The sequence below is a fragment of the Semicossyphus pulcher genome, unplaced genomic scaffold (genome assembly GCF_022749685.1).
Source record: "Semicossyphus pulcher isolate SPU_LCO1_2020_fin unplaced genomic scaffold, fSemPul1.0.p SCAF_9, whole genome shotgun sequence".
NCBI lineage: Eukaryota > Metazoa > Chordata > Actinopteri > Labriformes > Labridae > Semicossyphus > Semicossyphus pulcher.
In genome coordinates this window covers 23791094-23818626 of record NW_027211770.1, presented here as the reverse complement: position 1 = coordinate 23818626, position 27533 = coordinate 23791094, and the positions used below count along the sequence as shown (strand labels likewise).

Here is a 27533-nt window from a genome sequence, read left to right as displayed (position 1 = left end):
TCGCTGACTACCAATACAACTGTGTAAAACAAACATTGAATGTGGTACAATCCACTAACTAGAAGGTGAAACACTTTTTGATAAGGGGGGACCAAACAAAAAAAACATTTACATTAAAGATCTATTGTTGCAGTTTGGCGTCACGGAAGATGGCCTAAGACACTTTTCACAGACGACCAATTAATGTCAGTACTCAGCGAAAGGCTACGGCGTTCATAAAACACCCTCTTCAGATGAACAACCTAGACTACTACAATACTGCTGTATACCCATGGAATTCACATTGATGTGGGAGAAAGCAGACAGCTCTCTTTACATATTATTTTAGCCTCCGGATGTGGTGGTGGATGGCCAACGTGGCCCATAATGCACGTCATTCGACATGTGTTGAAACAGAGTCGGTGCCTCACTGGGTGGAACTACATACAGTGTGACTGCCGCAGTCATGATGGTACATATTTACATACTGACCAGAGAGTGCAGCTATGTGAGGATTTTTGGGGTTTAATGACAAAAAAAAAAAAAAAAAACACGACAAAAACCCTCCTGAAAATTAAGATAATGAACACGTATAATTTTGTTTTGTTTAAAAAATATAACTATGCAAAAGTCAGTCTTGTTTATTAGTGTAGCTTAAGTCGACCACAGCATTTTGTGGCAAAATGGCAAGAAAATTAATCAAGAAAGGAAACAAAAAAAAAAAGAGATGCTACTCTTTCAAGAATATGGCTGGAAAAGGATCAAAATGAGAACCACTGTTGAAGGTGACAACATATCTTAAAGCTGAGAGCGCAGAAACGTGGGGCCTGTTTCACCGGCATGAGTTGAATCTAGTCTAAAAATAAAGTTCCTGTTTAAAGGACATTTTTTGACAGATTACAATCAACGTCTGTGATGCAAGCCCCAGTGGTTTGAGGGGGTTGTTGGGTGTTGAGGGGGGCTACACAAGTGAATAAATAAATCAACATGAAATTACAAGGAAAAAAGAAGACATTTGAAAAAATTCCAGAGCCTATGTTCATGCAATCAGTTTGAATATAAATAGGAAGAAGTCTAGAGAGCCTAAAGCAGGTACCAATACGCAAAGGCAGGTAGCAGTGTACAGATGCCTAACAGTCACTGGTTAGTAGCTTTGCCATGGTTTAAAGAAACCCTTTGAGTAAGGAGAAGAATGCATCTATAGCCAAAAAGACTGAGCTGAACTGAAAACCTATGAGTCTGTTTTTTAATATCTCTATGAATTATTACAGTATCGATTACCAGCCAGTCTCTCTGTTAGAGAGCCTACATGGTGAGATAACGCAAGCATGTACAAGCTGAGCTAGAGTCGGGCTTGAGAATGGCATTAGATCTGTGATATTTTCTAATCTTAAGAAAGCATTCATGACAATCTCTTAAACATTCAGTCAAGCCCCGTCTAAGCAAAGCCTGCTCAGGTTTTCACAGTGTCTGCACTGAGGCGGGCCAGATAACAGAACACAATGATTGGAGGATAGCTTAAAAGGGTCTGCGGCTGTCAGAGGTGAACAGCTCGACAGCTCCGCGGACTCTTATTTTGCCTGGCCCAAAAACACACACACACATGCACACACACTCGTAGATACTGCAGACGTATCAGAGCGTAGAGTGGCGGTTCACATTCATACAGAAAAACACTTGTCCCATGATCTGTGTTGATAAAGAGAAACAGGGAAGTTGGAATACCTGGAAGCCATTTGATTCTGAATGAGGCTGTGGGTACCAGTTTCCTTGGCTAAGAGTAATTTTAAGACATGATTTTTGGCAATAGAAACATGACAGTGCCTGATCACCACTATAATGGCACTGAGGAAGCGTTACCATCAATATGCCTTGGCAGGGAGGATCCAACAGTTTCTCCCATTCAGTTCTTGGCGTTGTGACTTCCAGGTACCTCACACTAGCTGCCTAGATGCTAAAAATAGTTTCCACAGGGATGAGCGAAAGCAGGGGGAAAAAAAATGCATTCTGCAAATATCAAAGGATGCTTAAACACACTCTTTGATATTCAGTATCTTCAAACCAAAAGTAGGGATAAAATGCTACTTATTAAGGTAAATATGATAAAAAAGCTTATTCAGATTTTTCGAAACCAATGAAAAGGTTTCAAAGCATTATCACTCTGACAGAAAACATTAATGCTTTGTGTCACTGGTGGCATCAAGACTCCATTGTTACAATCCCTTGTCTCAGAACAGTGAGCATGGTTTACCAACAGAGAAGAGAGACAGAGAGGTAGATTGATTTGAAGTCAGAGTTACAGACAGGACCAGTCTGGATCGTTGTTGATACAGGAGAAGAGTAGAGGGGAAGAGGGAGGAGTGAGAGGAGGAGGAGGGGATGGGTATGGAGGTATAGAGAAGTGACATCCGTGATCAGGTGATCTGACTTGAGGCAATACCATTTACCACTAGGAAGAGAGGGGGTTGCTACATGATTCCGGTCCTGTATTGCTCAGGAGACCCAGAGTTTGAGGGGGGACGTGTTACAGTAGGGAGATCCCAAAGGAGGCAGAGGGGTTAATTGTCTCTTCACCACTCCGGGCGTAGCCTTGTGTTAGCTCCATGTGGGACTGTGCGGTCAGGTTAGTTGCACAGTGAGATCTGACTAAGGGCAAGAAACCTTTGGTTCAGATCTTCCTCCACAAAGAGGATCCAGACATGAGGAGTGAAGTTCTTAAATTGCAGTTTGTTCTGGTGCCCTCCTCATGCACGCTCCACTTAGCTTGCCCAAGCCCGCCTACGAACGAGGCTGTCTGTACCCTGGTTTCAGGCCGGGCTTCCTGTACGCGAGTTCAGTTTTGGAGCTGCTCCTCCTCAGTCCTCTCTGGACTCCACAGGTGTCCGTACTCCCTGGGGAGGTCAGAGAGGCCGAGGTGGGTTTTTGTGAACTACTTCCGGAGGAAACGTTGTGCCAGGATGGCAGCATCTAGCGGGCTGACAGGCTGGGCGTCGTGGCCCAGGCGCCTCACAGGTGGGATGCTGCCAAACTGGCGGTTGGTGAGAAAGCTCTTAGCCTCATGGATAGTGTTCTTCTCTTCAGCCAACAGCAGCTGCTGGCGCATGTAGTTCTCAAACTCGTACTGCGAAGACTCCTCTATCACCTTGGCCTGAAGGGAGAGAATGAATTCTGTTTAATGTTCTGCAACATCTGAGCTGAGTGAAATAAACAGGTTAATATTCACCATCTTCTACATGACCATTACAGAGAACACCAGCTTTGACTGACAGTGGATTTTACAGGGGCAAATTGCTCCTTTAAGTAGTTTTTTTAAAGCTCTTTAGGCTCTGTATTCAGAACTGTGATGGCATATTTCTCCAATAATTTACCTCTTGCAAATGCTCTGGGTGATTGACCTGATCGTCAATATCCGGCACCACCTGGAGAGGGCCGCTCAATGATGAAACAGTCTGCCTGTGATGAGGAAAACAAAACACGGATGATTATTAATGTGAGCTCGCCAATGTCCTGTGTGAGTGTTTATGTCTATCCCTAAAAGCAGGGTATTCTAAGTGCAGACAATTTAAGTATCAACAAAATCTATTCCATAAATGCTAAATCAACCAGTGGAAAGCTCACGGCAGCTGTGAGCAGATGTTTTACACAAATTCATTAGTTATTTTTATGTCCAACAATAAATCACGACTTAAGAATCAACTAATCTGATGTAATTGTTCAAACATCCAGCAGGGGGGGCAATTACCATGAGGCAATGATGGCACTGAGAGACTCCAGCACTTCTCCTGCAGTAAGCCTCTGCTGAGGGTCCAACACGAGCAGCTTTCGGATCAGACACACCGTGTTCTCTGACACACGACCGTCCCTGTGAGGAGGAGGAGGAGGAGGAGGAGGACTTTAGCTGCAAATTCTACAAAGACTCTTTTGAAAGATTTCACTGTGGCTAATATCTGCAACTTTTCTGCATTAACTAAATCCAGGATGAAGTGCGCCAAATTATTGGGGAAAGTATAAATTATTCCTTTTTTATGGAGGAGGAATTCCAGCATGATTGCCGTCAGTATAACCGCGGTTAATCTAATTATGCATTGCAATAAATAGAGAATAAACAGAACAAACTTTGTGCTTCTAACATGCTGTGACTGTTGTCAGGGCAACTTGATTCTTGATAAATCTACATAAAATGTCACGCAGAGAGGACAAGTACTTACTCTGGGATGGAGTACTCTGCAGCCTTGATCTTACGAAAGAGCTCTTGAGGTATGCTGTCGTAAAAGGGGAACTGGCCATACAGCATGGTGAACAGGACCACACCAAGAGCCCACATGTCACTGGGTTTACCACGGTACGGCCGACCTGGAGACGGGATAAAGATCAGCGTTTGATTACTATAAATTGGAAACTTGCAGTGCTGTAAACAATATTAGATCAGTTATAGAAGTCTGTTTTGCCCTGTATGGCTCAACCCTTTAGCAAGTTCAATTCATGTCACATAACCAGGTCTAATGATTAACAATGATAAACAAACACAGGTGATGACTCCACTTCAATAATATTTCCTTGAAATTTCCAGCGCACTGCTGACTTTTAAATCAGCCGTTGATGAATAAACTGGCGCTGCCAAGGGTGGAGCATCATGGCTGTGCATGACCATAGGCAGTGTTATTACAGCCAGGCAGGCGGTAGTAACAGCAGCAGGCAATTATGTTAAAGCTTGTGACACACACACACACACAGGCGGGGGATGGGAGGGGAGGGGATGGGGGTTGATGGGAGTAGTTTCCCTACAGTGAGTCATCAGTGTGTGAGTCACTGAAGCTCTGTTTAATTGTGTGCCTGTCACGTTATGCTGATATACACGCCCGGGTTTTATTTACAGCTCCAGTGTTTGGAAGTGAACCATTGCTGGTCGAAATTATTCTTCCTAGTTCTGTACATTTTCCAGGACGTTGCTATGGAGATCAAAGTTTTAATGGATGGAAATGCATGCTGAGGCAGAAACCTGAGTGGTGTGTCGTGCACATTTACACTGTTTGAAAAGAAAAGAAAGAAAGCTATTGTGTAGCTTCACAATGCTCATTTGTCAAAGAAAAATGTTTCAAACAAAGACGAAAGTAACTTCCTCTGCAGATCATACCCTGAGAAAATGCTACATCACCATGATTACACAAAGACAGAGACCAAAAAAGAAGCTATTCCTAGCAACTGGCAGTCCGAGATTGCAACATAACTTCTTTCTTTTTGTCTAATAACCAGAAAATAAAACACAAGACTGACGGAACACGACCAACAAGAGTCACTCTTCCTACCAGAGCTCTCTCGTAATACATTAAAGCCTCCCTCCAGTGAAAATCAAGGTTTTAACCTTGTAAACATCTCCATGTGGTGTTTTTTTTAGTGCTACAAGACATATCAGGAACAACACAAGCAGTCATCTCCATGGCTGGGCCTGTCTGCTTTTAAACTGCAGTGTACCAAGGACAGGCTGAACAACACGGTGTGCTGAGACGTCACAAACCTAAGGAGCTAATCTCGTTAATGGACCGTGTGACGCTATGCATATCATTATGCAAAACCTATGGCGACCACTTCGGCGATGCGCAAGCCAGCTGTAACCGCCATCGTAATGTTTGCAAACTCACTACTGAATACTAACGTTAACTATACTACTACGCATTACTACATTTCAAGCTGGCTAAGTCACAACAAGTTGCCCCTCGTTGTTGCGATGGAGGGGCCGGTTGAAAATGTGCACAGTGGGCGGGGCCTATGCAGATTCTGTCATTTTTAATGAGGGAGATGCCTTTGGAGGTTTTTTACAAGGTAATTAAACGTATTTTGCAGAAAAATTATGTCAGACACATTTATTAATTCAAGCAGAGAATTTTATACGTCTTAAATCATGACTGGAGCTGGGCTTCAAAAACTGCATTTCACATCTTATAGTGGAAGTGACAAATCTAGGGCAGTGAGAGAGGTTTTCACACCTGTCGATGTGCAATCAGTCAGAGAAAAAAAACAGGTGACAGTTGAATTAATGGTTTTAGAAAGTGACAAAAGCTGTGTGATGCTGACCCTCCATGACTTCATCAGAAAAGTGTTGAAAGGCTTCTCTCCGGCATGGTCTGAGAAGCACCTTGTTTGATGTACATATTTCTCCTTTAAAAAAATGCAGGTGTGACACCTGTTTTCCACTCACCACTTAATACATCAGGGCTTATGTAGGCAGGACTTCCTCTCTGGTCTTTCAGCAGGTCGTCCTCGCTCACCAGGTGCTTTCCCAGGCAGAAGTTGGTGATGGTGATCCGGTGAGTTCTGTAGGTGCACACAAACAAACACACCTGATTAATATCTTCCTATAATGCGTCGGTGTTAGTATTCTTCACTGTGACTTGATAAAACCACGGCAAATACATAGTAGCAGATAAATAACCAAGCATTCTTACTCATCATAACAAATTCAAGCTTTAAACACTGCAGACTCACAGCTCCAAGCATGAGATAAACACAGGCTGACAGAGACGGGGAGAACTTGCTAGCATGCCTTGTTGTTTTAATAATCTTACGGTTCACTGCGCCTTAAAAATAGATCAGTATCATAAGACTGCCAGATGCAAAACACACTTAGCACACCCTGTCTTAGGAGAAGAAAATCTACTCATGTTACATTTGCAGTTTAGCAGTTTTGCAGATGTTTTATATCATAAAACAATTTATCACATCACAAGCTGTCTGCATGAAATGTGCCCACAATTTCCTCAAACGTGTCTCTCCTTTTAGACGATCCTTGCACGTTATGTGTTCCCTTTTCTTTTGTAGCATCTTGTGTATTTTTCATCTTTAAGTGTGCACAAATGTCTGATTGTCTAAAGCGTACGTTTTCTAAATGAAATCAAAAGAATGTGATCTGGAAGTATAACAGCTTTAATCCTTTTAGCATACTATTGACTAGCCTCCTCATCTTGCCCGACATCTGTAGGCAGAGCCCTTTTAACAGTCCAAGCACCATTAAGTCCTAGCTGCATTGCTATCTTCCTACATAAAGCGGGGTACACACTTCAAGATAATCGGCCGATTTAGGGCCCGATTCCCCCCTTCTGACACTCGTAAGCAAAGTCACGATTTTTTGATGGTTCTAAAGATGATCTCTTTAGATGTTCCTGGGGTGTGAGGGATGTTAAGAGTGATTTTACTCCCCCGATCTGCTCGGAAGGCCGTCGTGGCTGCACAGATTTCAAATCGTAAATATTAAACATGTACGATCCGTTATTCTGTTGTGTATGGGGAACCCCGAGGACAGCTGAGCACGCAGTCTGTGGATCGTCACGTGGAACGAAACAATAGCCAATGGGGAAGCAAGCTGACTGAAGAAGGAAGCACAACAACCGCAGCCATGGCGACAAAAGCAAACAGGGAACATAAAGTAACATGTACAGCCCATGTTCACACCGTCTCCTCCGCTTCATCCACAGTTTGTTCTTTTTTCTTCATGAACTTTCAGTAAAAAGTCTCCAAAGTCTCGTTTGACCACGAGATTTCAGTGTGAGATTTCAATCAGTGTGTGGCGTGCTGTTTTGGCGTAATCATTGCTCTCCACACACTATAGGAGCAAAACTGTTAAATCGATGACTATATATCGTCATGTGTGGGCTCTCTAAAATTTTCAACATCTGTTAAGATTTGAAAATACTTTTAGTGTGGGCCAGGCATAAGCGCCAAACATGTTGGAGAACAGGACTACTCCAGGCACACCGGCCTTCAAAGTCAGAGGAGACCCACGACTGTCACCAGCGATGTTTCATTAATTTGGTTTCTGTGGAAACAATGTGGCACCATAAGACTTTTCTCTGACTCATCAAGGTAAATTTAGTTAGCTTGTGGTTGAGAGAGAACTAACCGTATTAAAGCCCAGAGGACTGTGGACTGCTCTATATCTCTGTGTTCTCATAGAGAAAATAAAAAACACTGCACTTTGACAAACATATGACTCAACCTGTGGTTTGGGATAATTGTCTCGATGACTAAGCCTGCATGGTGATGGGCTGACAAACCAACGTATGAAGCTCACGAAGATTTCAAATATGTACACAAACACGCAACTTCAGCTGCACCCACACAATCACTCCCTTGGGGAACGTGCACATGAAAATGCAAAGAAAAGCACATGACTACAGTCTAGAGCCCGAGTCCGCTTCGGATCACGCTTCTCACCCACATCCGCTTTCTAAAAAGCCTGAGGTCAACAGCTTCCCCTATTCTCTCTCACTTTCACACCCTGCTCCATCACACACACACAAACACACTCGCTGCTCCCATTACAGCGTCTGGAGCCAATTCCTGTCAAACACTCAATTTTCGACCAAACACTCCGATCTCAATCTTCCCTGAGAACATTCAGTTCGGATAATTTCCTGCTTCTTATGCAATCCAACCCTTCAACTGCTTTCGTGATCCAAGTCTCTATAAGCATACAGTGGCCTTGTGATCCGCACAAGGATAGGCCAAAAGGAACAGAGTGCAAAGCTTCAAGGACTCTCCACATAAAAGCTTCCTTTACAGAGGAGTCTGTTCTTTTGTCTGCGTGCATCACGACCCAGGCTTCTATTCTTGCACCGGAGATTGGGTAAATGAAATTGCATGTTTGCCTCGTGAGACAAGGGTCCCTGAGGACTGGAGAGAGACCGCACCGTCTCTGCTTCCTGGTCACATGACCCCGGGTATATCAGGAAACCAGAAACCCAAACAGCCCCCGTGACTTCTCAGCCCTCCCCGGAACGTTTTGCTGAAAATACACCCAGCCGACGAGAAGGGAGGTTAAACGCAGGGCAACTTCTACAGAGGCAAATTTTGTTTCTCAGAAGTCAGAGCTGATGATTAGGAACCCAGCTTTTCTGTAGCCAGTGTTTTAATCCTGATTTAAGTTATGAGATTATGAATTCTACATGTCTTATAGTGCTGCAGGTTTAAAAAAAACATCTCTGTAATATAATGAAAGAAGACAAAACGACTACAACTCCGTGCTGTGCTGCATCTTTATCTATGAATGTGCCATTAGGAGCGCCACTAAAACTTTGGAAGTCAAAACAGCCCTGACACAGAGCGTCAACAGCCCTGCAGATTGACTTATGACATCCTGCTTTCATAACAGCTGGCTCTGCGAGGGGAAATCGCATCATTCTTGCATAAACTGCTGAGCTTGTTGACGGCTTCGGTGCATTTCCCACAGTGCCGCCAAGGAGGAGAGGGGATTTTGGGGCTGGTCTGCATCTAAATTGGCCATATCCTTCCTATTCTGTACAGTCAGTCACACACATCCAGGGTGGGGTGATAGAGGAAATATGCAAGCAAGCAAAAGTGTGATGCATAAAGGAGGCAGTAAAGTGAAAAAGGAAAAATGGGATATGACAAATGGGATAAAACAGAAAGACAACAAAGGCAGGAAAGGATGGGGTGTAAAAGATAATAGAGATTAAGCAGAGTAGGGGGTAAATAAATGATGACTATACGTGTGCACGTGTACATGTGTGTGTGATGTGTATTGCCGGGTGAGTCAGCTCTGAGCTATGGGGCCCTTGGCAGGCCTCTCCTTTGTCTCCAGCTGGGACGGAGTGTTCCACTTGTCTGCTCTGCACCCCGCCACCCTCCTCCTCTGGCCAAAACACTCTCCTGTTTCATCATCACCACCACAACTGCTGCTGCTGCTGCTGCTGCCGGTGTGGGCAGCGGGCTCTGATGCCTGAGATGTCTATGCGGTGAAAAGATTAGCTGGGAACGTGACATCTCAATGCACATACTCAGACAAGCATATCACACAAGTGTAAGATATGGCTTAGATTACACTTAAATGTGTGTGGCGCAAGCTTTATGTTTCGATGTGAAGGTGTGTGTAAGCAAGCGTAGGAACAGAGCGTGCGTGCGTGCGGTGTTAGTCATGTCCTAAATGAGAAGACGGGCTTTGTGGGATGATTATTAGGGACTCCAAGAATGTGTGTGCAGAGGCAACCTCCCATAGGTTAAACGCAAGCTCGGGCTGACTCACCTAAAACTCTTATTAAAGAGCAAGTAGCTGCTTAAATGGCAGTGTTCACACTGTGAGAGAGAGAGAGAGTCGCTTTAACCCCCTGAATACACACGCACTATCTCTCTCATACACTCTGTACGCATGGTGTTTGGACAGGGCCGTACAGACGAGTACGGTTTCATTCTGCAGGGATCTATATTGCAGAAGCACTGTGACTGAGCAGCACCCACCTGGGTCCTGCATGCTCTCTAACATTGCTCACGCACACCCACCCCAAAACTCTCACACCAAGAACAAAGCTAATGCATATATATTATTCCACCAGAGTCCAGTTTGGCCTCCGCTCCCAAAGAATCCAACCATGAGGAGTGAATCATCAGCCTTAACTCAACACACAGACACAAACTCAGAGGCAGGCACAAGGGAGCAAGGCTTTAGGTTCTTACGACTGATCTCACTCTTCGTCTGAGAATGTGACCCCTGCTCGGGTTTAAAGCCAAATGAACATGGGATACAGGACTCTGGGGCTGGATGAGGCCCCTCACGCACGTGAGCTGGGCGAAATGACTTACTGGAAGGCTGAAATGACTGACCGGTATGAAGGGAGGGGTTACCGGCCAGCTTGCTGAATGATTGAATGACGCTCTTACCTTTTGTTCAGCACCATGTTTCCTAGCTTGAGGTCTCTGTGTACGATGTTTTTCTGCATGCAGGAAAGAAAGAAAGGGAAAAAAATGTTTGGTTAAATTGTACTTTGTGAATCACTGGCATCAAAACAATCAGTTTGTTTTCTGAGAGTGGCACACAAGCATGAGAGATGAGTAACCAGAGAGGATGTGCAACAGGCTAACAATAACAAAGCTATTTTTCCTACAGTTGACGAAAACACTGTAGTATCCAAGCCCTCTTTCCTCGATGAACCCAATGAAATTTGTTTATGTTTTCCAGATTGCATTTTAAATGTTTCCAATCTCCATGTTTTCTTCTCTCTTTCCATAAAAAGAGTCTTTTCATGTGGTCGATGAGAAAAAACAAAGAAGCAAAACTCGATATTCATGAATATCAATGAAATTGATTTACAACAGAGCCATTTTTTTTTTTTATCAAAGCGTCTCAATAGTAATGAAACAAAGCAGTCCAGGCTTTGTTCTCCTGACTCATAGTAGTCAACTGAATATTGCTCTGCTCTAAATATAGCAGTAAGTGTTGAATTCAACATGACTGTGAGTGTTTGTGTTGTGGGGCCAAGCTCCCCCACAACACACACACTCACACACACACACAGAGCAGAGGACAGAATAAGCTTGCCCGTAAATAGCGCTAAAAGATAATGGCATCAATTTTTCTGTGTGTATGGCTCAAGTGGTGAAAAAATGTTTCATTAATAAATTCCACCCTGATTTCTGCAAATTTGATTCAATTTCTTACAGCAAATTCTCCAGTTCTGTCCCCATTTTCCAAACTGTAAAACAATGGGTGCTACATGTTTTTGGGAATGTGGATTCCTTGTGATAAACTAACCGGTTGTTTCTTAGACTCACCTTATGGAGGGCTTCCACCACACGCACCACATCATAAAAGATGACGATGGCCTCGCGCTCGCTCAACCGCTTCTCCTTTATGACGTAATGCTGGAGGTTTATTAGATCTGCCGTCTTGTCGCTGAAGTCGTGAGCACACAGACAGTCCAACACGAGGCAGATCCGCTTCTTCATCTTGCGCACTTTGTTGGCCTCCATGTCCTCTACGATTTCATAGGCTCGATCCTGGGAAACGACGACAAAGAGAAGCAGATGAGCAGCTATACTCGGGAAGGTGCTTACCTTGTGAGTGGATGCAGTTTAGAGGCACTTTCCTACAGCATCCAATCAATGTAACTTGAGGCATCCATGAATGCATCAAACTGAATGGAATCCTGTGCTATACCGGCTCATCTAGCTGATTCATTCAGCTTAAAGGAGACAGATTCAACGGGGTAGAGGCCATCAATCTCAACCTGCATGTAGCCATGAATAAGACACATCTACCCCCCCACAGCGGGTGATGAAGGACGAATAACAAAGGTCATTCTTCTTCTTCCAACTCGAGTCTAAGCAGAGTCGCCACTTCTTATCGATTTCTGTATCAGGTTGTCAGTTTTTTTTAGATGCAGTCAGCACCTCTGAAAGTGTACAATATTAACTGGTTCTCTCACAGTGGAGATGCGCTATAATAATCCAATCAATATTGCAGGCCTAAATGAATCAGAGTGCATCGCTCAATGCTGCTATTCTGAGAACACCGGCAGAGTGGAAGAAACAGGATGTGAAAGAAAGACAAAGGGAAAAATCGCAGAGAGAGAGAGAGAGAGAAGGCAGATGGAACAATAACAAAGTTAGAGGAGGAGGAGGCAGACGAGAAGACAGGTGAGGGGGGGGAGGGGGTTCATTGTGAAAGGATGAGCCTGTGAATAGAGAATGACTGCAGATAAATATGGCTTTTAATGGCACTCCCACTTCTCTATTGAAACAAGCCCAATAAAGAAAGTGCAAGCAGCTGGCTGGACTAATGGTAAGCCTACCTCTGCTATTACTGAGCTGATATAAGAGCGTGCCGTTACTTGTACTTGCAGGGTGACGCTATAATTTGAGTTGAATGGAAAGGGAGAGACACTTCTCCATGGTAATGTTGGTCTATTTATCATGTTGAATTACTCCCCCACACAGTGGGAGTTACATAATACAGGATAAACTACTTCTTTTCTGCCCATGATATCAATTATTAAACTAAGCCCATGTCAACAGAAATGCATCTGTATTTCCAAATGCATGCAGGACTCAGCGTACCTGGAACAGGCCGTGGTGGTGGACCACCCCATCCTGGTTGTGCAGCAGAGAAAGGAGGGAGTACTCTGTGTGCAGCAGCATCTTCCCCTGCCTCTCCTCCTGAGTCTCCCCTGCAGAGTCAACTCGCTCCTCCAGCGTCAGGATCTGCCGTAACCACACATGAGAGCAGAGCACCCATTAGAGGTCACAAGACAACAGCTCATGCAGGATCAGACAGCGGAAAGAGAGCTTTATCTATTTAGTATCAAGCTAATCTTCAGTCCTGACGCTAAACCTTTAAAAGACTAGAGACATGACATTAAGTTCCATCTGTTTGGCATTTCACAGGAAGTTAAAAACAAACACGAGAGGTGATATAACACGGCTGCAGCTCAGTCTAATGCACGAATGTGAAATAAACATGCTGGGGTGCAGACACAGAGGCGCTGTAGTGACGGGTATAAGGGTAGGGTCAAGCACAGACTGACTGCATGGTAGTGAGTGTTAAAATACGACATTCCAGGTGGGGCGCTACCTTCCTCTACCCCCTTCTGTAGCCCCCTCCTCTTGTGTAACAGACACTGGATAGCCCCAATAAACAGATTGCCCGGCTGAGGTTTTGTTGTTTGCACCAGACTGAAACAGGGGGCCATAAAATGAACACTAACAAAGAAGGGTCAAAGGTTCAGCTGTCTAAGACATCATAGCTTTGTTTTGAATATGTTCAATATCTTCTTAAACCAACACACACACATGCAAAACATGTCAACCCCGACATACTCACTTTGAGCTGATAGAAGTCATCAGTGCCGTCTTTTCTGGCCAGACACTGCACTATACTGGGCACTGGTGAGTTGCCCAGGCGAGGTCCTGCAAGTACAAGAAAAGAGAACAGCTGCATGACCAAAAGGCACGCTACATGCCGGAGTGTGTGCTCTCGCTGCAACTCATTAAGGGCTGCATGTGCACGCACCCATTAACACCCCAAGTGTAATGTTTTCTTTGGCACTCTGCATTGCAAATAGTGGAGGAGTTGTGCCGTAGAAAACATACAAGTTTGAGAGTTTGGGAGAGTGATGAAACTGTTTCCAGTAGGAGAAAATAACCTTGCTCAACATGGGCTCAGACCTTTCTGGCCGATGTCATGGGGATCAGCAAAATTCTTCACATTCTTGTCTCAGGCGTGCATATACACAGAGACACCCCACGACTCTAACATTTACACACATTCCTTCCCCAATTTCCTGCTCTACACATGGTCGGAAAAACGGTACACTGATGCATTCTCAGTCACACAGATGTGTTTGAAAACTATTTCCCTACATTAAAGCGCTTTTGCAAACTTGAAGCTTCCTTACCAAGGATGAAGGGCCCCGCTCTCTTGGCGTTGTTGCCGGATATCCCAGGACATTGCAGCTTGCTGGCCCTGCCTGATGTCTCTCCAGCCCCCCTCTCCGACGAGCGCCGCTTGGACATACTGGAGCTCTAAGAGGGAAGTGATCAGATTAGTACACGGGATAAAGATAGTCAAGTTAAAAGGGTATGTGCATACACGTGACTGCAAGAACACAAATGGATGACAAAAATGAAAAACAGAACCGGCAGTCTGTAACCTACCTTTTTGTTTTATAAATGAAAAAGAAAATAACATTAAAATATAGAGGTAAAGACTATTCTCAGAGCTTTAGCAGTGGTCCTACAGGCTTGGTTGCGGCGCAGGGATTAGTGAACAGAAGTGAAAGGAGGTAAACTTCAGGGCAGCTCCTCCCAGCCTATTTTAAATATCCCTCCCACACATTTACCGACACCTCTGTGTGAATGTGAGGCCATTACGGCTCCATTCAGAATGATGGCCGCCGGCGTCAAGGGTGACACCTCAGATTCAATCTCCCCAACAGGCAATGTGTCACAATCTACAATTCAAATACTTTAATGTAAATGCTCAGCATTCGCATGAAATGTATTTGTGTCCCAGCACTGACTGAGCCACATAGCCATCTTTAGCTCTTCCTGCTGCAGCGGACAAGGGTTTAGAAAATCCTTCCGCTCTTAATCTGCGCGTTTTATCTCAAAATCTGTACAGCCGGCTTATCTGCACAGGCCTTCCACTGACAGGACATGCATGTTCAAACAAGGCTGAAACAAACAAATAAAAAAAGCCAAGCCCTTACGCTACGATAAGGAACAAGATTCACATGTCAAAAGAACTAGTGACACAGCGTGACACATCATCATTACACAAACTGCTTTAACTGCCGCTGCAGACCTACCTCCCACAATTCACGGAGCAAGAGAGGTATGCTTTGTTTACTGATACTGAGTTCCAATGTGATGAAACCCCATCTGTTTCCTGTAACAGGGAAGTAGTGCCTTGAACCGAAAGGAATGATTCACCCTGCTGTCGTCCTGAGATTCCATCGGATAGAAATATTTGAATGTTGAAATAATGACAACAAGAGCGTAAAATGTGCCATAAAGCCACTAACATGTGCACCGTATCAAGTGACAGAAAAACAATCACCTTATAGAAGTTAGCTACTCAAGAAAGACGGCAAAAAGTGAAATAACTGGGATGAAAAAGGGCATTGACTTTTAATACGGTGTGCATATTATAGTCAGCTATACAAGAGAGGTGATTCACACAAATACAATCCAAAGCACCACATAAACAGTGAGTTGGCAGCTGACAAACCTGACACTCAGAATAATTGACCAGTCTTGCAAAAGGAAAAAAAGAAGAAACTTCATATTTTTCATGAATTAGGCTCTTCCTTTTCCAAAACTAATCGTGAGCCACTCGCCAGTTGGCGTTTTTGGGCAGCGAGGAGACAGGACAGTTGGCAGTCAGTATGGGCTGGTATGAATTCTCACTTCCATGAGGCTTTTTGTGATCCCAGACAGCAGACAGTGTCATCATCATGTCTCTCGCCCATCTGTCTCCATCTCCACTAGTCATCACCCACTGAGTCTGATGAGCTGAGGTTTTCTGACAGCATTTATGGCACAAGCCAGAGTGACACCAAGTCACGCTGCCAATAGTAAGAGAGCAACTTACTCCAGAGCATGCAAGGCAAAGCGACAGATAATCCAGCGGCCAAAGTGGTTGGCAGAATCAACAATGTCCGTGCTGCTTCCATCGCAGCAAGATAAATACATTTTAAATTGTTGGTTGAGTGATAGAAAGGCGGTTAGATTGAGCAAAACACACAGAGCAAAGAGGCACTGGCCTCTTTCCCACATTTCTTACAAGATTATTTGGATTGTATCTTGTACCTACTCCTGAGCTCTGCAGCTGTATTCAGAATTAAAAAAACATTCAAATCCATGCACGCTGACTAATAGCTACACTGACTAATGGACGCGAATTGCTACACACAAACAGCAAATGCACCAAAGGCTATTCATCTACCTTCTAAACACAAGCTGCAGTGCTTTGGAGCCAGCCCCTGACACATCTAGAAAGCAAAGGTCAATGCAACCAACTAATGCACACTGACCTAAATGACATCAGCGCTATGACAGCACACAGCTATCCTTTTCTGACGCGACTGTGCCTCTCTGCACAGCCAGCGATCTGGCAAGCAAGACTGCCTCTGCCTCTGACTGTACCAGAGGGAGGACAAGAACAGATACAGCCTCTGAATCATATCACACAAAAGGAGGAGAGACACGCTGCCGGTTGCCCACGAGAAATGTGGGCTCCTTAAATAGAACCCGAACAAAACAACCACGTAGGTGTCTCAAGATCCACCCACCCAGACTCAATGCCACTTGTCTGGCTCTGCAAGAACAGCTTGATTGCATTATCAAGTATCAGATTGGACAAAGAAAGCATAAGGACAGTAGAGCAGGTAGTAAACATAAATGGGTAAGTCTGGAGGGATGATAATGCCAGTGAGATAGCATATTCCAAATAAATAAATCCACTACACATCAAATAGAAAAGTCAGGACAAAGAGCTGAAACAACTGGAAGGTTATACCCATGTCAATATTGCTGCTTGAATGAAATGCCAATCAATCATATCAGCTCAGACACGCCAACACCGCTATCAATGCTAAAGCTGTTGATTACATTACTGTAATAGCACCGTCAACAACAGCTCTATGTTAATATGGTCACATTATAAATCACAAGTCAAAAATAATTGCACGATATTTTCAGCACGTTATCGGTATCTGCCGATTACGGCTTGAAAATGAGACATCAGCATTGGCATGCAATTTTTCTGCCGATAAAACAATGCTTTGATTATGCCTAAATGTTGGATGATTCCCTAAAAAAGCATGACAAATATTACAGTTTTTTATTTAACAGAAAACGCCACATACAAAAAAAAGTGTATGTAGTTTTCTTATACTGGCCAGTGAATGTGCTCATTTGAAAAGGCACTGTATATTTCTGCATCTGCCGGTGGGCCACTACAATAAGAGTAGGCATGATATCATTTCCACTACAGGGGAGACTTGATGCTCTCTGCAATTAAGTGGAAAAAGCATGCATATCGGTATCGAAATCGGCAATCGGCAAAAAGGGTTAGAAAATATTGGCAAAAAGTCCAACATCGTGCATCCCTAAATTCATAAGCACACAGGCTGTCACACAATGTTTGGTGCCATTTTGCGACCACAAGGTCTGGACACCACTTGGTCCTGGCAATCGTGTAAAGAGTAACACACTGATATTATACCTTACAACTTGTGCAAAACCACTCAACTAACAGTTGATAACCTGACTTACAAGATGTGAATGTGTTTCACCCACAGCCATGACTATCCGGCCACCTTGAGACGTTTAAAAACACACGCCGAACACTACACGGCGTGCGCTACTGTAGACCGCGTCGGACTGAGGAGGCTATTTAAATTCACGCAAATGCTATTTTGCGGTGTATGTTTAGGTGGTGTAACATAGAGCCAAGCTTGTGTGCACATACAAACTTAGTACGACAACAAAGCTGGGTGAATTCCTCGGCTAAATACGCTACCACAGTTTCAGACACACCGGCCACACAAAGGGGCACAACACAACAAGGAGTTGGGCTTTCGCTGCAAACTACACAGAGCAGCCGTCAGCTAACACACGGCACGACTACTTTAGCATGTATTCTTTGTGCAAGAGGGTAAGTAATAAAATTGATAGCGAGCCACGTTAGCTTATGCTAAGCCGGAGGCTACAGAGCAGCCGGGAGGCCATTTAAACAAAGTAACGTTAGGTAACATTACAGCTGGCTAGCCTGAATAGCAATGTAGTCGCCACCTCGCTTACCTCGAGCCAAAACCGCCGGGTAAAGTCTGCGTTGTCCGCTTACAACATGGACATTTCTCGGGTCGACGCTGTGGTGGATATGCGAAGCTCGTCGCTCAAACAGGAGAGACCACAGAGGGTTGGTTTCGGGTTGTTTAGCCTCTGTTACCGAAATGAGCAATTAAGGAAAAGCCTCCGCTCTTCGCTGATCGCATCTTTCCACAGCGACAGCGCCACCTGACAACGGAAATGACGCACATAACTTATTTGATCGACAGCTGCGATCGACCAATGCCTGCGCCTGTCTGATTTTTTCCTAGTAAACGGTTGCGCACTGATGATGAAATTCTTTGCATGATTAAAGTTGCCCAGTGAAACACATTACGTCATAGTTGCCTGTCCAGAAGAAGTTAAATTCAATTTTAGTGTTATGAAACAACACTAGTCGGAAATGTTTGTTCAGATACTTAATGCGTCTTATCTATTGTATTATGCAACATGCCCAGCCACCATGGGAAGTGACACTGAAAATACCATTGTATTGATGCAACATCTGTCAGGCAGAGCATAAATTCTTACATTTAACATTACATTGCATTGTGAGGATATTAAGTCCTAAGCTCTTAAAATAAAACATACCACAAAAAGTTTTATAAAACACAAGTTTTAAAAATAGGTGGACTCTTAATAAGAACATATTTAGCTCTTGAATTTTAATATGATGAGCAATACAAATTAAATAAAGTAAATCTTCAGCCCCATTTAATCACATGAAAAACATTTTCTGTGCATAAAGAGATTTTTCAGATTGCTGACACACAACCATCAATTTAGCTCACTCAAAAGTCAAGTTGTTACTCATTACTCAGCAAGCCCACTTATGTTCCCAATTTAGATTACCCGATTAACCTTTAATTCCACCCACAGCTATCAGTTTCAAACAAGTGGGCAGGTGTGATAGACACACAGAGGGCAACCTAAATGGCAGCGTTCTATATGAGTTGCACTAGTCTTCCTGCCTTGACTCAGCACAGCATATGCCCCCGGCCACATGAAACATTTGTCAGCCTGTGGCTTTACAGTGTCCTGCCCACAGTCTTTGAAAGAGGAAACTGAATCATAACTGTATGCAGAGAGCTGTGAGAGAAATGTTTAAGGGCTCTTATTGCATACTGTGGGAAACTAAATCCATTTGATCAACATTAAATACTTTTTTGTCTGTAAATTAATAAGTTGGTTATGTAACCCATTATCATAATTGAACAAGCAGTTACAGACTTCCTTCCATAAGACTTTTTAAACTTTAAAAGGGAAATAACTAATTTAAATAAGTGCCAATAATTTTTGCCTTATAAATCACATATATATTGTTTGTAATATGTCACTAAACAGAAGTATGATGATGGAAACATACAAGACAATTTTCTGAATGTTTATAGTCTAATACCACAACCAGTGAGGCTGGCTGACTACAGCGAACAGTCTTGCAGGACGACGAGCATGAGCTCTGGTTTCTGTTTGTTTTGCAGGTAGGCTGTATCCTCAGGGCACATAGTGTTTCTTGTCTCTCCTTTGCCAATTGGGGAGACCTCACCAGATTCCTCCTCCCCCATCTAAATAGAGAGAAATGTCTCAGCATGTTTTTCATGCATGGTATGCACCTGTGTGTGTGTGTGTGTGTGTGTGTGTGGTTTGGAGTGCAGACATCTAACTTAGCAGACACATTTACTGGGTATGATGTTATAATAATTCTCAGTGTGTGTCTGGGCTGGAGGAAATGAGTCTAATTGTGGTTTACATTCAAACATATTGATTTAAATCTTCTGGTTTGTTGCCTAAAAATGTAATTATTAAGAAATATAATCAACATACATGTGTTGTTTGGCATTTCAGCTAATCCTACACTATTAGCGCAAGTGGATTAGAGAACAAAAATGTGGTCTGAATACACCTACCACTTTTTTGCTGCAAGACAGCATGACTGCACGATAACGTGCACTGTAGTAGTGTGTGGTAGTCAGTTTGAGAGACCACAGCCAGAACATGTTCACAAAGGACAGCCAGCTCCCCCTACTGTTACATATTTGCAACTACAACAAAGCTCTTTCAGTGTTCATGCCATTATTAACATATTATTGCATCAGTACACAAGCCCATGATACGTTTCAAACAATAACGTGTATAAAAAAAAAACTTTTTTCCACCCCCGGCTATTTATTAAAAAAATCTATATTGCACATTCAACAATGTTACAACTGAAGCGATATGCATTTCCCTCTACACAAAATAGATATAAGATGCATTCAAATAAATAAAGTTTGCAATAAACATATTTACATTTTAACAATTACATATATTGCTAAATTCCTTTATATTACAATAATATAGTCATCAATGAGCACATTTCTGGGCCATCTGTCAACATTGTGCAGTGTGATGCAAGATAAACACATATAAAGATATGAGGGATTTTGAATCACATTACAAAGAGCACTTGCGTTTCGTCTGATTCCCTAAGATATAATTATCTGTTCATTAGCATATGAAAACTCCCTCTTTATACTATGTACTTAAGAAATGTAGAAAATCACCTATAATTGTGATGCGGTACGAAAGCTTAGGAAAAATAACATTGTGAAATTAAATGAATTGGTATTTTTCCTACATCAGCACAGTCTGAGTCTGATTCATTTAAAAATGAAATACTTTGAAATTATCCAAACAGATGTTTTGCTATGAACACATACAACATACTGATGTTCTGAAGCACTCAAACTCAGCTTAAATACTATTACAGTGGAATGTAGCTTAAAGCTCTGCTAACCACATTCTTGCAGTTAACGACTGAATTTTGCAGTTTGTAGTTGGTTGTTTGACAACCAATTAAAACACCTGCTTACATCTGCATTTAAAAGCACCCAAAAAATAAACAGTTCTCGGGCTGCATGTGAGGTTGCTGCAGAGTATTTGCAGGTACAGACAGCCGCCTGCTCTACAGTAGAACAGACTGTTGACTAGGCATTGTTCCCCATCCCCCTGGGTAAATCTGTCAGGGTGACCACGTCACAGGCCGTCCATCATGGCCAGAAGGTCGTCTCCTTTGCTGCTGGAGCAGGGAGATTGATCTCCAGACTCGGTGAACTCTCCCATGATCTTGGCAAGCTCTGCATTAGCCTGTTGGTCCTGAAAGACAATATTATCCACCAATCATCAGTGTCAGAAATAAGTCATCACCTGGACTGAGACCTCATTACAGTAAATCCTGTTAGACTGGCAAAGCCTCACATCATCAGGTCATTCACTGTAACCTTAAGCCTTTCAATGAGTCAGGTAAAATTTGACCCTGAGTCTAATCATGGGGGGTTTCTATCACCGATAAGGTACGGCTAGCAGGTTGACAGTGCAGACTGCAGGATTTGATTTGAAAAGGGGGGCTAGATAAACAGCGTTTCTGTTGAGCGACTTCTAACGTGTTTTGGTGAACATTTGCCGTGAGATGAGGTTTCATTACACAAATACTTAACATCCTACTGCAAGTACTTGGTTCTGATGTCTTTTTAATCTGTGTGGCTGTGATTGTTTTAAATCTGAAAAGCTAAATCTCCCGTCTGCATGACAAACTTAACGTCAGGTACTAATAAAGAAACCTTGAAAGTCTGACCCTTGAAGAAACCATGAGGACAGATAACCAAGCCTTTGTTACCTTTGTTGCTTGGATTTTTATGACTCCATATGAAAGCTCATCTGGCCTTGTTATCAACGCTTCTCTGTAATAAAAGAGTCACAATATTAGAAATCAAGTTAAAAGTTTGGTCTTTCAACAGAAGGTTAAGTAGCAGTTTCATTTGATCGAGTTTCTTGCATCACATTGACAGTAAACACACAAATAAGTGGACTCACTGCTCTTCCTCGTCTGTGGCGAAGAGGTTGACCCGGAAGCCGCTGTCTGCATTTCCTGGTTTATGAACTTCTAACCCTCCCATTAACTTGGCCAACAGATTCAGCTCCTCTTTGGCCAGAGGGTTGGGAGCAGTGTTGACCTGTGGACACACGATGACTTGTTTATAACAGTATATTTGTGTTGCAACTGTTGTTCACAATGTGCTGCTATCCAATGGAGGTAGAATATAATTCTGGACCAGGTCCGTGTCACCAAATACTTTCTATGTACTTTGGAGTTAAATTGTGTCTGAAGAAGTCTTAAAAATATCAACAGTGAGGCTGCTTTACCTTTGTGTGCTGAGCAGAATTTTTAGATGTCCCTGACATGTGGGTTTCTACGGGTCGGCTTACACTGTACCTGAATGACAAGATGAACGAGACAGAATGAGTTATGCATGCAACATGATCAGCATAAGACAGTACGAATGTCATACTGACATACTGTTATGGCTTAAAATAAAACGAATAGATCAAAAGGAATGCTTTTCAAACCATACTTTTTACTGCAGGTGGAAAATACTGGGCATGTAATCCTCTATAAGTTGTTAACACTGCATTCTAATAAATTCATGGGACTTCATACCACCTGCATCAAGACTACACCAAAAAGGGCAGTTGTTTTTGCATTAGTATTTCTAATATCTCATGACAAACATAAAAGAATAAACATCATCATGACATTAATACAGTTCCACCACATCATGTTCATCTTTTGTACTTTACGGCGTCGTACATGTTTGTTCCTAGTTTGGTGACCCTGTCTCCAAATATCTCGAACGATCCCTCCCGAAGAGCAGAGGTATAGTTTCCTCCATTTGTGAACTGCTGCCGGTTCAACTCCTCGCCAGTACAGGTAAAGGTCCTAAAATTACCAGATACAAAAACACAAAATGTTACACCCTTAATACTTGTGTTGCTTTGAATACTTTTACAGTGTTGCAAATCAGATGTTCTACATCTGGGCTCTTGGTGTACTAAATGTTTCACTGTGCACAAACAATTCATATGGAATTGAATCCAAGCCAAACAGAACCCATCTAAAATTAGAACGGAAGTACTTGTACAAAGTAACCTGTGTAATGCAATTAGCTGCATATAGGCCTACTTAACTAAAGATTACAGTGTCTGGGTGAGATCAGTAAACAAAGGAGAGACAAAAAGGCCAACATCAAAGATCATCAAAATGAACAAAGGTACTTTTTGCTAGCAAAGCCACATGTTTAATAATAGCATCAGTTATCTTTTGAATGAGGATTGTTTGGATCTGAGTGAAAACAGCGTTATAGTGTGTTACCTTATCAAGCCAGGGACTTGAGTGCCATAAGGCACAGGACCGCTGATGGGAAGAACAAAGCGACCATTAGAGTTCTGCACTTTGTCCTTGAGGAAAATAGACACCTGGCAGAAGAAAAAGTGGAGACATGCTTGTGAGGAAAGTAAAACACAAAACAAAAGAGAATATAATATCATCCACTTTATTGTGTTCCAGGGATTCAAATTGACCAATCAGCATTTTCAGTAAGAGCTACAGAAAGGTGGAACTAAATTCCCTGCCATATCGGAGACTGCATGAGCTTCAGTATTTTTAAAACATTACTTTACAGATGGCTTAAGGCCTTAAGGCAAACCAGTCATGTGACCACTGACTTTCACCTTTGTATGGAACCGTCCTCCAACATGGAGAGAAGGAAAGGTGTATTTGCAATGTCTGTTGTTTTTATGTAATGTACTGTTTGTCAAATTTGTTCATTTGTATTGTTTTAAATTGTCAGATTGAAATGTGTGTTTATCTTAGATCTTCCTGTCCAGGGACCACAGATGTAGATTAGCTATATAGCTAACTCTGGCCCAACAGTTGTGTTGTGCACGGCCCCTGTCAAATGAACTAATAAACTAAACAAAACTAAACCAACATATTGGACTTACCCTTATATGCATGTCTTGGAAGAAGATAAGGAGAGTTTGTCTGATCAGCTGGAATTCCCCACTAGATAAGGGTGTATACATCTAAAACAAAAAAAAGAAAAAAATATATATATATATGTTACATTGTGTAATCATACAATGACATGCAGATAATGAAATAAATGCTGCTAACAGTTGGCACAACACATTAAGTCAATTTATTGCACAGGATATGTGATTATATAACATTTGGAATAATGACAGCAATATGAAGTGAATGCATCATGGTCTATATTTAATCAGGAAAGTAGATGACACACTTAATACTTAATGTATTAATGGCTATAAACTGAAATGCTGTTTATCCTAGTCTTTAAAGTAAGATTTTCATTTAAATAAATGTCTGTTACTTCTCTATCGCCTAATGAGGTAACACAATGGTGATTGAGCCTATGGCCCACTGATGAAAGCCTTGGCATTTGCAGTGTTAAGGACTGGGTGTCTGTGGCGACTTTCATGGAAAAAAATCACAAGAGGCGCCCAGTTAGTGACGCCTTTTCCATCACCCAGCAGTGGTTGATCTGCCAGAGAGGGTAGGCGGAGCTAAGGGGCTGCTTTTCTGGTCTCTGCAAGTGTTGTGAGTAAACAGTAATCTGCTATGGCTGGACAAACAAAGAAAAGGTCGATGACTACAGATACAACTTCAAAAATAAGTGAAAATCCAAAGAAAAAGATGAAGGCAAACCACTTAAAGATCTTCTACTGGGGTTAGTAAGTAGTTGAAGTTGTGGTTTCTTTGCTAACTGTGACTGTGACTTCCAACATTGACATGTGACATCTATTTGTCCATACAAGTGGTTTCGAAGATCTTGTTGAGAAAGAGTAATGCGTCAACAGTTATGAAAGTGTAAAATCAGTTCTCTACCTCACGGCTGACCATGTATTACTAAATAAAACGTAACGTGACTGATGTGTCTGAAGATGTTCCCCTTTCCCTATTAGTACACCTTGTTAAGTTTTGGATGTCTCTTTACATTCTACCTTTTTTAAACTAGACCTAGTTTACATACCACAAAAACACTCGGCAGCAAACCCCCACAAGCCACGTGTAATGTCAATACCAAATGTGAAGACAGAGTCGTACCTCTATGAGCTGTTGGTACGTCTCATCAACCTGGCCGAGGATGCTGGGAGTGTCTTTCACAAAGTCTTTGATTGCATCCATGTGGTTGAAGGAGACGAGGAGGATGTCTTTAGGTCGGGGACAGAGGAGCACTTGGTACTTGAAAGCCATGGTCATCAAGTCATAGAGCTGTGAAGTAGGACACACAAGCACAAATTCACTGACTTAGCCATCACTATAAAATGACTGTCGCTTAATAAACAGCAGAGGGAGCCACAAACAGCAGTATAAAGTCTATAAGATATGAATCATAATATAGTGCTGAAGCACTGTTATATTGTATGCTTCAAGGCAAGTTTTACACACTTGTTATATTATTATGATGCACCGATTAATGTGTTGTTAGATAGCATAGTTGACTCTAAACTACTACTGTAGTGTGTTTACTTAAGCGGCTGCAGGACCAACTTGAATCACTGTGCAGTTGATGAGAGAATGTGATTACTGTGTGGATAAATCTTGTGTATTGAATAATTAAACATACGCAGGACTCACCTTGTCCATGCTAGCTTGATTCAGTCTCATTATAGAGGCGTGGGCCAGCCGGTCAAACACAGTCCGCAGAGCCTTTTTGGAGTAAAGCTCTTGTGGCTTGAAAAGCTCTTCAAGGAACTTTTTGTTGAACATGGTGGTGATGATGTCATTCATAACTAGGCAAACAGGGTAAGAAAAAGAATCAAGTTAACTGAAGTTTTACAAATGCTACCACATCGTGTAGGTTCAGAAGCAGCTAGATAAGCATTTTATACTACATGTTGCCCAAAACCATTTTACCCGAAGCGAATCCCAAGTGCCCTAATAAAGCAGCAGCATGAAAAGCCATCAGCATATGTCCGTCTTGAATTTGAATGTGTTTGAACTCCCCTAAGAAATGTTATGTGTTCAAGATTTCTTCAATCAATCAATGTTACATTTGACAGAGGTGATTACAATAAATGTTTTGATGGTCAAATGTATCTGTTAACTTCACTTTTCCCAGAACATGTCTCAAGCATTCTATTGGTTAAAGATAGAGAAATTAAACTAGCTTAACACAGCAAGGCTAAGTTGCATTTTCTGCTACTTACCCACAAGGAAGCAAAAGTTCAACTACAAAATATGGAGCTGTGAAAAATAAAACACTGCTCTCGTTGCAGAGCAGAGAGTGTGGTTAACCCAGATCAGCTTCTTGATATATCCTTGTTGTTTTTTGACACTACATGTTATGTAGTGATTATATTGTGCTGTATACTTTGTAGTGTGTCATACAGCATTTAATTTAGACCTGCTTGGTAGTTTAAAATGCAGATATTAATCATTGCTTTAGAACAATTCTGTTCATTGTTAATGCGACTATACAATAAATGCCCTAAAGAGCAATACATTTTGCAAGAGCAATCAAGTAACCACTTACATTGTAGAGACAGACACAGCATTACACCTGTGAGCTTAACTCTGCATGAGATCTCATTTGGTGTTTATGTATCAAGTCAAATTGTTCATTAAGTGTGTTTTTCTTCAGACCAGGCCAAAGCAGAGCAAAGAGCTACTAATGCAATGCAGCTCTGTGAAAATACCTCTCCTTCTGTCCTCCTCTATCCAGCCAGCTATCGTGAAGACTTTATGAATTAAAAGCAGATACATAAATGAAATGAGGTTCTGAAAACCACACTGATAAACGATATTTTCTATTATACTTGAACATGTGTATGTATGGATAAAAACCTACAGAATCCTGTGCAAAACAAACTATCGTCTTATATGAGTTATGATTTATTAAAAAAAAAAAGTGGACTTACAAACGACAACCAGTTGACTCATTAATGTTAACTCTTCACAGTAAACAAACCGACCTATCTAAATGTGCAGTTTTTGCAGTATAACATGAACGTGCTACTGCAGGGTGACATTTGTGTTGTTATCTGGATAGCTGCTAAGCTAGCTAGCTACCTTTCTTAGCCTTGTCAGCAGGGATATTCTGAGCTCGAAGCCGCTGGTCCAGGATATATAGCATTTCTCCGCCGAGGTTGATGAATAGCAGAGGCAGAGTTCTTGAAGACATGGTTGTATTTAAACGGTTGAAAATCTCTAGAAAACGTAGGCACTGGCAGCTACTGGTTGCAGCTAGCTCGAATGCTAATTGCTGATAGGGGTCTGTCTGTTTAGTAAAGCCTCTTGTGGTTGCCAGGCCACGAAGCAAACATCCAATCAGAGCGCTGTGCTGTATGACGTAAAAGGAAGCGAAGCGGTCAGGCGGACGTGACACTTTTTAGGTGCTGGGTAAGGTTCATACATTATTAAATTCATGTTCCACATGAGATTGAATATTTTGAATTAGTAGGACTTGATCATTTCGAAATTTGTAAAAAAGAAGAAGAAGAAAAAAGATGTATGGAGATAAAATGAATATTTTCGGCAGACTGAATGACACAATAAGGTCACCAGTGTGCAACAATTTAAGAAACGTGTTTATTTT

General features: G+C 42.3%; 2 protein-coding genes across 2 annotated transcripts; both read right to left on the bottom strand.

Annotated features, from left to right (window-relative positions):
* Nucleotides 1-503: 503 nt before the first annotated feature.
* stk40 (serine/threonine kinase 40) lies at nt 504-18257 on the bottom strand. Its single transcript, XM_069657042.1, has 11 exons — nt 18070-18257; nt 14160-14286; nt 13586-13671; nt 12823-12966; nt 11539-11763; nt 10648-10700; nt 6176-6291; nt 4188-4332; nt 3722-3841; nt 3348-3432; nt 504-3127 (listed from the first exon to the last, which is right to left on the bottom strand). Exons 2-11 carry the CDS (start codon nt 14275-14277, stop codon nt 2909-2911), a joined length of 1311 nt encoding a protein of 436 aa, XP_069513143.1. The 5' UTR covers nt 14278-14286; nt 18070-18257; the 3' UTR covers nt 504-2908.
* Nucleotides 18258-20248: 1991 nt separating this feature from the next.
* Nucleotides 20249-27192, bottom strand: oscp1b (organic solute carrier partner 1b). The gene is made up of 10 exons (XM_069656511.1): nt 27008-27192; nt 25574-25728; nt 25040-25207; nt 23917-23997; nt 23285-23388; nt 22724-22852; nt 22279-22348; nt 21949-22088; nt 21752-21815; nt 20249-21231 (listed from the first exon to the last, which is right to left on the bottom strand). Exons 1-10 carry the CDS (start codon nt 27117-27119, stop codon nt 21112-21114), a joined length of 1143 nt encoding a protein of 380 aa, XP_069512612.1. The 5' UTR covers nt 27120-27192; the 3' UTR covers nt 20249-21111.
* Between the last annotated feature and the right edge of the window lie 341 nt (nt 27193-27533).